Raw genomic sequence first — 14,829 nt, forward strand, 5'->3', positions numbered from 1 at the left:
GTTCCCTGCATCCTTCTCTCTCCTTCCTTTTATGTGAAAAGCTCTTTGCATAAGTATTCTGTTGCATGTGCAGTCACAGGATGGATTGGGGCAGTCCCATTAACTAACACCCAGCTAATAGTGATGCCAGCAGTCTGTATTTGCTGTTAACTGGGTTTCTCACTTTGGAATAAGTGAGCGATGGTACAATTTACTTATCAACTACCCATGTGATTTAATTTATTCTGGTGGGTCAGAAGACAGGAGACATCATTGTGACCATAAATTACTCTCTTCCCAGTGGGTGCCATTTTTAGAGTGCTCTATTTAGTAACATTCCGAGGAGCAGAGCGTTCCTAGAAATGTGAATCTGGACAAAAAGGTCAGAGAATGATGGGACCCGTGTGCTAAGTGGCCTTCATCTCTCTCGCTTTGTGACCAGATGTTCCACTGTGGCCCCTTTGAGCCTGGTGTCCCCATTTAGCAAATGAGAATTGCTTTCTCCTACAGAGTTGCAGTAAAAACAAATGTGTGGATTAAGGAAACATGGAGGATTTAATTTCAGAGGTGATTGCATTTAAACTTCAAAACAGGTGTTGTGATCAGAAGGACTTTAGCCATTTGCCTGAGAGCTGAGGCAAAGCAGTGAGATGTTTTGGTGGAGCCGTAACTTAGGCTTATAGTGTCTAATATTCCACAGCCCCTCTGTGTAGCAAAATGTTCAGCTCTAGTGAATAACTGTTTGTTACCAAATTATGATTAAAAGCTCCTAATTAAGTATTTCACAAAGTAAAAATAACAACCTTCTTAAACTTGAACGCTACCATACTTAATGCATGGCTGAGAGTCCCAGGACCATTGTTCTGGCATTGAGTATGTACATGTAGCAACCCCCCTTTTGCAGATGGGGCAGAGCCCCCCAGGATATGGCTAATATCCTACAGTCCCCATAAGAGATAACACAGTTGTCACTTTGCATGAAGTCATCACTTCTGGTCAGAGAAGTAGAGCTGCCACAGCGCATGGCTCTTTCTTAAGCTGGGCCTTCTTGGGAGTCCAAGTGACATGAGTCCCATAGTGCCTGGCTCCAATTAGGCTCACAGAAGTCACATATGGAGCTCTTTGGCCCAGTCCCATGGCTCAGATTCAGATGTCCCCCCAGGGAGCTCACGTGTCACAGAAGCTCAAGATACCATTTCTCATCCAAGCAGCCGGAGATCAGCTCCAGCGTCTGCTGACTAATATCTGAGGTTTGTTCAGGTTTGTTAGGCTAGCTCTGGTCACTTAGCAAGGCTCTCAGTGGTACTGAAAGTCATGGGAGGAATACATGATCCCTTGGGGTCCACAGCCCTATTGGCAGCCTTGCTGTCCGTAGCCCTGCCAGCTCCTCCTCAGCACAGGTGGGAAATCAATGTGCTTTCTACAAGAGCCAAAGAGGGCAGTGAAAGGACCATTGCATGGATGGGGGATGGGGCCAGGGAGAAACTGACACAGACTCTGAGTGACCAGGATCTTACTCTCCATTGTGGGCTCACTCTCATATGAGCCTGGATCTTTCTAGGCAGCCCCATGTGCCTGCTTTCTGGCTTCATCCTGGGAGGCTTCTCTCAGTGGAGGGATGATCTATCTGTTCTACAGGAAGCTGTGGGAGACCGAATTCCTGTTCTGCTGCTGGGCAATAAAGTTGACAATGAGAAGGAGCGGGAAGTGCCCTGGGGCCTGGGAGAGCAACTCGCCAAGGTAAAAAGCCCAAATTCCCCTCTCCTCTAGACAGGGCGGGACCGCCAGCATTCAGGAGTAAGCCCAAGAGCCTTGGAGGGAACTTGTGGAAGTCCTGTTGAAGGGAGGCAGTTGAGCAGATGTGTCATGGCATCTTGGGTCTGGGCCATGTACAACTGCACAGATCGGTGAGATGTGAGACAGGGCTGCTTGGGGAACATGGGGCTTCTTGTGTGGAGCATGAAATTCCAAGTCCTGAGAAAGCAGGAGAGTTCTCCTTCTCATCTTGCTCTGGTACTGGGATTCCACTGTCTGTATCTCTGCTTGATCACCGTTGAGGATGAAAACCTCACCATAACCAGGCAGCAGGGTGGACCACTCTGCCGCAGAATGTTTTTGATAGAAGATGGAGCCACAAACTGAACACTGAAGAAAAACTCAAGAGAGGCTCTGGAAAGTCTGAAAAGCATCACCCTTTGGACCCATGAACAGGACCAGCAGGGCCCAGCAGCACCTGGGGGTGGAGCAGATGGGGGAGGGTGCAGACCAGGGGGTGGGGCAGATCAGGGCTCCTCTTTGGCTTTCTTCTTACCTCTGGTTTAGTGGATCTGTGTGCCTGGTACAAGGGTGCCCAGCAGCCCTGTGATTTATGATTCCTGAACTTTGTAGTTAACACAGGACTTAACCTCAGAACTGGAGGAGAGCACAGATGGTCAGAACCAAAGAGGAAGGGTGATGAAGGCCTGGCTGAGCAGGGTCATTGGACAGACATGTACACAATTCTGAAACCCAAATGCTTTGAAAATAGGAGGGTTGTTTGTTTGGTTTGTTTTGTTTTTTATTCCATCTAGCAGAAAATCTGACTGGAACTGACATGAGGCTGTTTATGGACTTTATTTCACTTCTAGTGAATGCTCAAATGTTCCATTTGAGAAATATTAATATATTTGATTATAGGGTGCTGTCGCAGACCTACTGAGGGCATTATGCAATATTTAGTATCTATGTATATTACCTTCTTAAAATCAAAAACTTTAGATCTCCAAATGAGTCTAGATAAAAATATTTCAGTTGAAGAATATAGACATGAATCATCATCATCATCATCAATTATCATCACCCAATTTTTCTCTTATGTTCTCTCTCTTTCATTTTTGATTCTATTGTTGTAGTGCAACAAGTTCTCATCTATCTCAGGCTGACCTTGAACTCTGATCTTTCTGCTTCTACCTTCAAGTGCTGGGCTTGTAGATGTGTACCACCATTCCCTATTTACACGGTGCTGGGGACCATACTCAGGGCTTCATACATCCTAGGCAAGGGGTCTACCAAATGAGCTAGACCCCCCCCAATCCATTTTTTTTTCAATTGGTAAAAAACAAACTCAGAGATGGGCGTTGAATGATTCATTCCAAGTCTGTCAGGGGTAGGGCAAGCATCTGAAGCTGGGAGGCAAGTCATGTCTTCCGGGTCTAGGTTCTGGGCATTTCTTTTACATCTCCATCCATGAAGCGGCTCCTCTTACAGTCTCGTCCAGAGTCAGTGTTGGACAGAAGGAAGACAGTAAGGTGTAAAGCATGTGGGGTCAGGGGTATAGGCCAGAGCTGGGCCTCTAGGTGTGGATGAAGAGAGCAGAGTTGGAAGCCTCTGTTTTCAAAGCCTCCTGAGCTGCAGCACAGCTCTTCAGCGTGCACACTTAGCCAGCCCCGGTCATCAGCCTCAGAAGAGCATCCAAACCAGAGCTCCATTCCATTAGCACTGTTGCCGTAAGTAAGCAACTTATTAATGGAGGTGATCAATGGGCCTGGAGTCTTTGGCCAGAAGCCCCCGTGTCCCAGCACCACCTCTGCCTGATGAGTGACGAGTTGCTTTGTAACTCTATGCTCAGAGCTAGGTGGCCAAAGTACAATGTTACTAGAGCCCCAAGACATCCATCTGCCCAAGGTCCACAGAAGAGCAATCCTCTGTAACTGTGGCTTTAGGGGAGCCCTCCTGTTTGCTAAGTGCCAGGCCCGAGAGGACCTGCCACACTGCCTCTCTTGACTCAGTTTCCCTGCCCGGAAAGTGGGAATAGTGTTGCCTGCCCTGGCCTTTCTACCTGCTTCAAAGGCTGACCCTGAAACAATCAAATACATTCTAGACAGAGCTTCAAGAGAGTGTAAACACAAGACCACACACTAGGGGTTGTAGCAGTGTGTAGCTTGCCAATAGCTACGTAGAGAGCTAGCATCCATTAAGGTCCTAAGGAGGAAGAAACCAGCATGGTCAGGAGAGGAGGTGAAGGCTATAGGTAGCAGCAGATGGCTCTATCCTCAGCTTCCTCTGGTTTCCCAGCTCTTCCGGTTTTCCCCACACATCCTCTCTGCCCTGATTCCAGGAGAACAATTTGATCTTCTATGAATGCAGCGCCTGTTCAGGTCACAACGCCGAAGAGTCCCTCCTCCACCTGGCCAGGTAGGAAAGTCATTCGATGAGTAAAGCCTGCTAAGCCCATGTGCGGTCAGCCAGTGATGCCCACCCACCATCCCCAGCCTCTTTTGGGGGGCACATAGGGGCCTCTTGCCTTCCTGAGCCCCCTGAGTGCAGAGGCAGAAACCAGGACTTTATGGAGGAAACTTGGGGCCAAAGCCAGCCTTCTGAAACAGTAGTGACAGTAGTGCCCCTTCCTGTCACCTCTACTGCAGTCCCCTTCCTACCCAGAAGCTGGCATTTGCCCAGAAAATGTACCTGCCAAATGTCCTATCAGAAGTTGTTTTGGGGGAGAGGTTACAAGGGTATAGGATTGATGGATCTGAAGGGAAGGGGAGATGAGTGGGATTAGGGTGCATAATGTGAAATTCACAAGGTATCAATTAAAAGGTTTTAAAAAAAACTGAAAGGAAAAAGCTCCCCCCCCCCCTTAGTACTGACTGATATCACGGTGGGATTAGTTGAGGGCCAGCGTGGGAACACGTGGAGTTTACAAATGTGGGCTCTTGGGTAGAGAGTGAGGAACCAGAGACATGTGAGGCTGAGAGAGAGAAGCACGCAGGGCAGCCACACAACGGCAGGAGCAATGCTGAAAGGACCAGTCACACATAGGCTCAGTCCCCAAGGGCCTGCCTACACCAAACCAAACCACACCAGGAGCCTTTCAATACTGGAGCTTCTGTCCATCCCTCCATCCATCAAGTACTGAATGGTTCCCGTGTTACACCCATCCTGGGGCATCTGAAAATATTTGACTGTGAGCAATTAAGACTCAAGAACAAGAATTTGTCTATGGGCTATGTCATATACTGAGGGGGAAAGTTCTAGACCCTGTCTGCCCATTGACTCACTGGCAGCATTGGGAATGTAAGAAAATCAGTCATGCCTTCCTGCCTGCTAACAGGCTGTCAATCAAAGAGGACACAGGAAATGAAAGTGCCTGGGAAACACAGAGCAGGGACAAGACCTTTCCTGTTTCTGTCACCCCTTACCTTCTATGTTTAACCTGGAGCTGTGGCCACGAGCACCGTCCTTCTGCAGAGTTGAATCAGTCATGAACATTTGCTGAGCTTCAGATATGTGCTGGTCACAGTAATGGCTGCGAGTCACCAGGATAAAGACACAATCTCAGTCCTTAAGCAAATGCATGTGACCCTGAATGACGGAGTCATTCTGAAAGACCAGAGTGCTGTTAGATACAGAGGTTCTCCAAGATGGTCTAGGGTAGCTTCCCAGCAGAGGTGTCTCTAAGAGTCCATGGTGACTGCGCTCTCTGTCCACACAATTAGTCATGCATTTGTGTTGTCAGAGGAAGACATTAAACACTGCTGCTCAGGAGAGGGCCACTGGTTCACAGGGTCAGCCCCCAACTTAGCTGTTTCTCTGCTGCTGACACTGTCTCTTCTTTTCCCCTCATCCCCCACTGTCCAGGTTACTCAAGGAGCAAGAGGACACAGTGAGGAAGGACACCATTCAGGTTGGCCCCCCTGCCAAGAAGAAGTCCTGTTGCGGCTGACAGTAGCGCCCCCACCCCCAGCCAGCCTGCCCATGCCCGTGGTCACCTTCAGGCAGCAGCCATTCAAAACCCAAGGTCACGTGGCTGCTTGAACCAGCACGTGGGCTCCTATGCAGCAACACCTGGCAAGGCCCACTCTGCCTTGCCCTTGTTGGTGACTTGCCTCCCCTAATGGAAGGAAACACCTGCAGCCAGGAAGACTGCTTTTTTGTATTTCGGAATCTGCTCCCCCTTCTCTTCTACACCCCAATACCCACTCTTTTCCCCCCTCCTCCAATGTGGTTTTCTGAAAGAAAGGAGCAGATGGGCTTTTCCAGAAAAGTCACCGATTGCCTTCTCCACCTCCCTTCTCCTCTCTCCGTGCCCTCAGGAGTCTCTGCACTGTAGTTGCCATGGCAACTGTGCAGGGGCAACTTGCGGCTTCTTGAAGGCCAAAGATGTGCCATTTGGGCAATGCTGGGGTGGCCTGTCTTGTTCTGGCCCCTGTTCTCCAAAAACCAAAGAGCTGCTCTTGGCACATGGGTCATGGAACTTGAGACACTCGAGTATCTGTCCCAGCTCCTGGGGTTCTCTGCTTCTCCCTGAGTTCCTGAATCACAAGCTTTACAAGCCTCTCTCAGCTAACACTGCCCTCACTGGATCCGTGCCTGTGGGTCTCTGCCCTGTGCTTCCTAATGACCCTGCAACCCTGACTCCAGGGTGAACAGTGGTTGAAAGCTCCATGCCTGAAGTTACACAATACACATACTTTCTACTTAACTTTGAAAAAGAAAACCAAAAGGGGAAGCCATCTATGACTAAAGACAGTGGCCATTTTTGAAGGATCTAAATAAGATGTATATTGTACATAAAAACCATTTTCTGAGGGTTTCTCCAAATACCTCTTTGGAAAAAATCACATCTGATTATCTACAGGGTTGATTGCCAGGTAGGTGTGTGGAGGGGAGTGACATCCAACACCAGGTCTGTAATTATTGGCTTCATTTATTTCCTTTTCTTTGATTACAGGAGATTATGCTGATTTTTAAAATGTAGCTGTTACAGTGACATTTTGTGCGTGCTTGAGAAGTGAGCTGCCTCCCGCTACTGATTTCAGCAGAGGGCACTAGGCTTCTGGGAATGGCCTGAACCTTGCAAGGGTCCATTTCCTGCTTCTGGTCAGCTCTAAATGTCTGGATGCTAGAAAATACATCCTTGTCTTAGATGGAAGGTAGGATAGAAAGATCACAAATCACTTTTCACAAGTGATTGACATTTGGTTGACACTGTCTTCTTCTCTTCTTCAGCAGAAGAGCCAGGCACCAACCCAAGGGAAGGTGGGTGACCCACACTCAACAAGTGAGGTTCACTAAGAGGATGGAATATTAAAGACAAGCTCCACATAGCTAAATAAGCAAGGAGAGACAGCAAGCCAGAGTTCCTAGGCATGTTGTACAGACTCTTTCCCAGACCCCTCAAAGAAAAAGAGCCCCACAGTCATCGGGCACATGCCTAACTGCTTTTGGAAGACTCTTCTTTTCTGATGTAACATTTGCAGGGACCAGAGAGCCAGTGGAGTATGCTTAACAGAACCCATAGCCAAGTGCCTTGAGAAGGTCTGTGATGGCCACAGGCTGGCTTCCACCCTAGACCCCTACCCCCATCAATTAAATGTGGGGTGGCTTGTTTGATGGTTGGCAGCTCTCTGCTTAGATACATAGGATGACGTGTGGTGACTCTGATGACATAGTCATTTTCCTTCATAGGCTGGCCCCAGACTTCAGGCTCAAATCTTTCCCCAGGGAAAAGGCAATGGTAGTAGTTATATTTGTGGTTTGGAGCATACAGAAGAGACATGGGAGCCATTCAGAAGTGTCTCTCTCTCTCTCTCTCTCTCTCTCTCTCTCTCTCTCTCTCTCTCTCTCTCTCTTTCTCTCTCTCTCTCTCTCTCTCGGGGGGCAGGTACAAGGTAAGACGGCCACGAACAGTGTGGCCATCTCCTCTGTTGCTGATCAAACAGAGATGGAACTGGAATACACAGAGCAAGCAGACTCTACTGGGATGCTCTAGGCACCCAGATGCCTTGAATGTCCAGCCCAGTGTCCAAAATAAGAATATCATTCTTATTCATAAATAAAGTGCCTTGAAGGGTTTGGAGGAGAGAAGGAGAACAGTGGCACCAAGCCTTTGGACATGTGACAAGTTCCATGATTCTTTAGAGGCCTAGGAGTAGAAGGAGCAAGGACAGGGAGTTCTCGGGGACAGAGAGGCCTTGGTTGTTCTTTTCTTTGGCCTCATTATAAAGGAAAGAGAAGAATATGGGCTTCAGTGAGGCTCTGAGAAGTCCCTTGTTCCCAGCTCTCAGCTTCTCCTACCCGGCTCTTTTAAAGATACTATGTGGATCTGAGCCGCCCTTAGGGGCTCTATCCCCTGCCCCAGAGGCTGGCAGACTGCACGGAAGAACCTCTGTTTCTATCCCATTTGCACCTCTGCTGATCAGCCACCTTTCTTGCTCATCTATCATAGACTGAAAGTTTCAATGTCTTCCTTACACGGATCTCAAGAGTTATAGAGACAATGGCCATGAAGAACTCAGCGCAGCACCCAGTACTTCACAGGCCTTTAGTACCAGGGCCTGGTTTCATTGGTAGCATGGAGTCCCAGCCCATCCCACTTTTCAGTCATCTGCCTGGAGTGGGCACACTTACCGGAATCAGCTCATTTGGACATCTCTCTGCTCAGCTCATCGGCTGGGTTCCGAGTCAGAGCTGACTTTGCTCTTGACCTTGCTGTCATTTGTTCCCATGGACTCCCAGGATTCCTGGGTTTCCTGCCAGGGCCTGTGTCCCAGCAGTGGCCTTTGCTGATACCAGGCCCCAGTCTCTGCTTCTTCCCCTCTGTTATTCTCCAGGACTGGGATAGCAGCTGAGACCTGGGGCCAGTCCATGGCTGTTTAGTCATGAGTGACATTGGCTCAGGACAGTCCCACAGCTCCCTCATTCTCTTGCCCTTAGCTGACCCATGATGCTTTGCGTCTTCTGCCATCCACAACCCTAGGTTGCTAAGTCAGGAAGTCCTACACTAAACCAGTATCCCAAGTGTTTTGTTCCTGCTTAGGGTTTGATTGTTTCAGCCTCTGGGATATTTCATGTTCCCCTGTGACATGCTCTCTCTCCCCTTCTTTGGTCTTTCTGTCCCATTCTTCACCCAATTCTGGGCTCCTCACTTTCCTCAGGAGACCCTCTAGTCATATGTATAAACCTTGCCAAATGACTCAGCTGTCTGTACAGTGAGCAGTGCTCCAAGGGTCTTGAACCAGTCTGACTAAGGTGCTAGCAAGCATACCAGCTCCATGGCTCTCACTTGTTTTAACAAAGAACTCTAAGAGGGGTAGTGCTTCCAGTCAAACGAATGAGTCACTAGTGGTAGAATTTTAAGCTCCTATGGGGTTTGGATATGGGGGTCAAATATTTGAGACCAAGCTGCCTTTACTGCTGCTACTCTCAGAGATCTGTTTGCTTCATGTATAGAGGGCTCCACTGCTAGGTTGAAACATATTCAAACCATGACATCTTCAGTATATAGTGACATCCTTTGTAACAGCAACAAACTTGTCTTCAGGTCTGTTTCATGGTTCCTTTTATTTGCTATTTACATGCTGTGTATTTTTTTCACCTTCCAATTTCTGTATCTTTAAAGTGAGTCTCTGGTACACACGATATAGTTGGCACATTTTTTAAAAATCTATTTTCCAGTATCTTTTAATTAGAAATTTTTGTTTGCATTTAATCTAAATGATAAGAAAAGATTATGTCTGCTGCTTCGCTATTTCCCTCTTATATGTAATATATATATTCTATTCCTTTGTTTTTCCATCACTACCTTCTTTCCTATTAAATATGAATTTTCTGGTCATCATTTAATTATCTTACCTGCTTTATTTTAAAAATATATCCTTTTGGTACTTGCAATGAGGGTTACCATGATCATTTCAATTTATAATAATACATTTAGATCAAGAATAACTTAATTTTAGTAAAACATGAAACTTTGATTCTGTATACCTCCATTCTCATCTTCTTTATGTTGATATTTATTTATTATCAACAGTTATATTTTCATATATCCTGAACCTTTCATGAAGACTTATAATTATTGTTTTATGCATTCATCCTTTAGTTTGACCTTTAAAGGGAGTTATGAGCAGTCAAAATGCAGAGAATAAATGTCAATGGAATGCTCATCTATAGTTAGGGTGTTTATATCTCACCCTCACTCAGGGACTGTCACAGAAGAGAGGATAAGATTGTAAGAGCCAGAAGTTGAGGAAGACTGGGCCAAAACAGCATCTTCTGAACATGGCCGGTCCACTGCACTCGTGAACTTAGCACTGCTGTGGTTGCCTGTACAAGATCTGCACAAGATCAAGCCGGTCAGCCTCCCAGTGTAGAGCCGAATATGCTCATGAACCCCTGCCCTCAGCTGAGGAGCTACTGATGGCTTCTAGGGATGGAGAATCAGTTTTCTTTAAAGATGTGGTCCCTGGGGGTCAACCATGCTCCAGTGAGTGGCCCTATGTTCACAGGTCCATGGGCAGCACTAATTGAACTCAGTTATCAGAAACACAAGAAGTTGAGAGAGAGTATTGAGAGTGGGGAGTGGGTTTGGGAGGAGTTGGGGGAGAAATGTGGGTGAATATGATCAGAAATATATGTATGTATGAAATTATCAAAGAATTAATAAATATTTATTTTAAAGGAGTTATAATTAAAATGCATTTATATTCTCTTTCATATTTAAGTGTATAATTTTTCAGTGTATTTTATTCCTTCATGTTTATTCATGTTATCTGGCTCTCTCATGGTCACCTGAAGGACTTTCTTTAGTGCTTCTCAAGACATACCTACCAGAATGAAACTCTTTCAGTTTCTATTGGTCTAAAAATATCTTAGTTTACCCTTAGCTTGGAAATAGCGTTTTGGAGATAGAGAATTTTTAATTGACTTCCTTTTCTCATTCAGCACCATAGCTATGCCATCCCACTGCCTCTGGTGCCCATGGGTTCTGGTATGAAATTAGCTTAGTCTTGTTGAGGATCCCTTGTGGGAGGTGTTTCTTTTCTCTTTGTGCTTTCAAAGTGCTTTGTCTCTCTTGGCTAAGTTTACCTGTCCAACTATAGGTCTCTTTCAGTACCTCCTGCTTACACGCTGTTGAGCCTCCTGAATGATTGATTGACTAAGTTGATGGTTTTCCTAAGTTTGAGAAGGTTTCTGCCATGACTTCTTCATAGGCCTTCTCTGCTTGCAAAGTTCCATTATACATAGTTGGCATTCTTGATCGTTCCATAGGTCTTTGAAGTTTCATTCATTTCTCTTCATCCCGTGTGTGTGTGTGTGTGTGTGTGTGTGTGTGTGTTCCTCAGTCTGGAGAACCCCAATTGGCCTGCCTTCAAAATCACTGGTTCCTTCTTCTGCCTGATCAAATGCAGATTGTAGGTACATTTTTATGATCATAAATGATCATAAAAATGTAGCCCCAGAGCATTCATGTCCTTCCTTGTTAGGATCCCTCTGTCTTGGTTGATTTCCATTACTTGGACAGATATTACTCACCCTTTCTTCTAGGTCTTCAGGCATGGCTTCCCCCAGGTCATTTGGGCATATTTAAAATGGCTTACATTTAGAGTGGCAAGATAGCTTAGTGGGTAAAAGCACCTGCCACAAGAGCCTAATGACCTTAGCTCGAGTCCAGGAACCCGTGGTGGAAGGAAAGACCTGGCTCCTGGAAGTTATCTTCTGATTTCCATATATGTGTGTGGCAATTGTGCACTCTACACACACACATACACACACACATACACACACATACACACACACACACCACTGGTAATAATAACGCATAAATATTGTTTAAAAATAGCTTATGTTTAAAGTCTCAAATCTGCCCTGTGTGCAAATTAAGTCTCCCTTTTCTTCTGTCACAGTGCATATAGAGTACAGTAGGAATCTGGTCTCCTTGTCAGCTCCTCTCTGGAGTCTCTCCTCCCCTCTGCATTAAACGAGTGAAGATAACATTTAGACATTTGATACTCTGCCCTCCAAACTGAGCTCCCAGAAGCCCTTGGTGAGATGAGCTTCCTAAGGAAGTAGTCAGTCCCTTGGTTAGGAGAAGGGATGCAGGTGGCCTCACACCTCCATGCGCATCAGAGACCCTCCAAACTGCTGGAAGAGGACAAGTGTGGGAAGGTTGAAAATCAGATCTGAAGTTGGAAAAAAAAAAAAAGGTAGTTTTCTGCAAAACAATCAAAGTAGAGTCTACAAGCAGGAGTCTAATTCCTAGGTGGCTGCTGGTTGGGATCAAACTCCCTATTTGGCTTCCAGGTCTGCCCCTGCCCCTGGGAGCATGGTGCCTCTCCTGTCTTCATGCTCAGCCAGGATCCACAGCATTTGCCTCTTATCAATTAACCCTTCCCTCCTTATGATGGATGTGAGGATGCAAGAGCCGTCTGAATCTCCAGCACCCCTACCTTGCTACCCCTGTTTGTGTTTCTGTTAGAGGACATATTCATTACCAGTAACAGTCACACTGAAGAACCTTCCACATGATTCATGTGGGCCAGTTTAATCAAAATGTCCTACTTAGGAGAACATTGCTGAGAATGTTGGGATTTGGGGAAACCATATGGTGTTTGGCAGAGGACCTGAAATCAATGTGGAAACTGGATAGCACAGGTGAGGTGGGGCCATTTATCATCCTGGCTGAATCAGGTCCAATAACTGACCCTTGTTCCTAGCTGGGACTTCATCAAGGCTATGGCTCAGATCCAAAAGGGTTATGTGCTGGCACTTGTCATGGAACCAGGAAGCTCCTCTCTCTACAAATGAGGACTCTGAGGACCAGAGAGACCTGTACCATCATGATGAATTATGGCTGGATCCATCTGACCTATAAAAACTACAACTCATAAAAACTCTGCACTACTAAGCAAAAATGCCTGAAGTCTACAGACAGGGCAATGGATTGTTACTTTTAATATGGAAACAAGAAATCCATGGATATGAGTCTCAGGATGTTATGGGCTTCCTCATGGATTTTGGGAATGTGGCTATGGAAATATGATTCATTGAGCAGGTACCCTAGGCCAAGGACAGTGTTGGGCTGTGTTTCATTGCCACCTTCATGGGCTCTTCTACCTCCTCTGTCATGATGCCAGTCAGATGGCTAGCTGCTGTGCGTGATGCTCATTCACAGACTGACCACAGGACGCTAGAGAATGACAGACATGAGACTGAGGTCCCAAGGGCAGGTCTATCCATCTTTACAGTCTCAGTTTGGTCTATGTGAGCTTTTGAGAGCAAAGCATCCTTTCTTTAGAATAAGAAAGCTTCGTTCCTAGGAGAGCTGCTGTGCTGGAGGCCCAGGTCCTACAGGCTGGGCAACTTGGTGTGGGCAGACTCAGCTGGTTCAAATGAGGCACTCCTTCTGGCTTTAAAATGACATGCTGGAGAGCATTGCCGATGCTGTGCTGTGATTGCCTTTCAGACAGTGCGATGCCCAGCAGAGTGCTCCAGCTCATTCCCCACAGCCACCCCAGCTGCTAGCGGCAATCCATTACCCCCGGGCAGCCCAACAGCCCAATTGACTTGGGCTCAATGCCCGATGCATAGCAGATGCTTCCCTGCCCAGCTCTCCTTTGTCCTCCTACTATGAAACTAGTCCTTCCTACCCCACTGTGCTCATCCTGAAAGCTTTCTCTAGCTCCTAAAGGCCTGCTCAGAATAAAGCCTCACGTACAAATTATGTGGCCTCTCTTCCCCGCTGTGGACAAGGAGAAAAGGCAAGTGAAGACTGAGGGGGAAAGTCTAGTCAACTGAATGGCTCCAAGGAAGTTGTAGCTATTACATTACAAGGGACCAGAGCATGGCAGGATGGAGAGTGGGGGAAACACACTTCTAGATACCTAAGAGAAGTGTGGGGATTACAGGTAAAAGCACCTCCCATTACTTCTTGAAGAATCAGTTAAAATCACATTTCTTCAAGCTCTAGACTTTTATCTAAGCATACTGTGTTTCTTTCTGCTATACTTTGAAGCTGTGCCAACCTGGCGTCATAAATTACAAGGTGTCCCCAGCAGAGTTCTGGTCTCCTTCAGTGCTGTATTTACCGGGGTGTGGTACAAAATAGATTCTGGGTGGGCAGATAGACCAGAAAATACTTCAGGCAGCATGTTCCAAAGTGACCCACCTTTATACACTTTCACCCTGGGGGGATGAGAAAGTTCTAGAAATGAAGAATGGGAATGGCTCCGTGCGACTTTAGAAATGTACTTAAAGGTATTGAATTATACATTTTAAAATGGTTTAAACTGTAAATTTTGTGCCCATTTCCATCACAATTTAGGAAAGACCAGTTTTAGAAACATTTGTGTCTATACATGAAGAAAGGACCGATTTTTCTCCCATCAGTAAGTGAAGCCCAAGGATACTTATAGTTGATCTTGGGGTACATGAGGAGCTCAGAGAGTGAAGAGGAAAACAAGCACTTTCTGCCCTAGGAACTCTAAGACACACAAGGGGAAGAAACCCCTAAACACCCACAGGAACACACCATACACACACACACACCACTATAGCGCCCACAGTCTTCTCACCCCCAGACCTTTTCCAACACCCAGACTCTCCACACATCCCTGGACCCTGCAGAGGAAGGCTCTTGGGGCTCTAGGCATTCGTTTTATCCATGAACAAGCTTCTGGTTGTACATTTGCCTCTTCCATTTTAGGTAAGTCCCCCAACAGGGGTGTTCATGGGTTCCTGTACCCTGAATGGCAACAGGAGTGTCTATGGACCCCAGAGTAGATACAAGAGAGTGTATTGAGTAACAGTTCAACAGACAACTGAAGGGAGTCTTGTTGCTCCTGGAAGCCTACCGCATCAGCCACAGCAGAAATGCATTCAGAAGCACCCAGGAATGCCTGAGCTTTAAAGAGACTTGCACTGAAACCATTGCTGGCAAAGAAAGACTGGAGAAGGAGAGGGTAGCTCATACTCCAGGGGCATAGGCAGGCTTTGGCATTAAGCTTGCTCTGAGCAGCTCCAGAGGTTGAATTAGAGCCAGGAAACAGAGCATGCGGCTGAAATATCTCCCAGGGGAATGGACCTCACAGA

At 46.5% G+C, this 14,829-nt stretch overlaps 1 protein-coding gene and 1 long non-coding RNA gene across 3 annotated transcripts in view; one reads left to right on the forward strand and one right to left on the reverse strand.

The window, feature by feature from the left end:
* Cracr2a (calcium release activated channel regulator 2A) overlaps nt 1–10,412 on the forward strand; it is a 108,909-nt gene extending 98,497 nt beyond the window's left edge. For both annotated transcript variants that reach the window (XM_076940610.1, XM_034512424.2), the window contains 3 exons: nt 1,618–1,719; nt 4,076–4,152; nt 5,599–10,412. In XM_076940610.1, coding sequence (XP_076796725.1) covers nt 1,618–1,719; nt 4,076–4,152; nt 5,599–5,683 — 264 coding nt within the window. In that variant the 3' untranslated portion in view covers nt 5,684–10,412. The remainder of the gene's footprint in view (nt 1–1,617; nt 1,720–4,075; nt 4,153–5,598) is intronic.
* Nucleotides 4,046–8,442, reverse strand: LOC143443543 (uncharacterized). The gene is made up of 3 exons (XR_013112633.1): nt 8,371–8,442; nt 5,160–5,266; nt 4,046–4,144 (listed from the first exon to the last, which is right to left on the reverse strand). It is a non-coding gene; the product is annotated as an uncharacterized LOC143443543 (long non-coding RNA).
* Nucleotides 10,413–14,829: the final 4,417 nt, after the last annotated feature.

The sequence above is a fragment of the Arvicanthis niloticus genome, chromosome 9 (genome assembly GCF_011762505.2).
Source record: "Arvicanthis niloticus isolate mArvNil1 chromosome 9, mArvNil1.pat.X, whole genome shotgun sequence".
NCBI lineage: Eukaryota > Metazoa > Chordata > Mammalia > Rodentia > Muridae > Arvicanthis > Arvicanthis niloticus.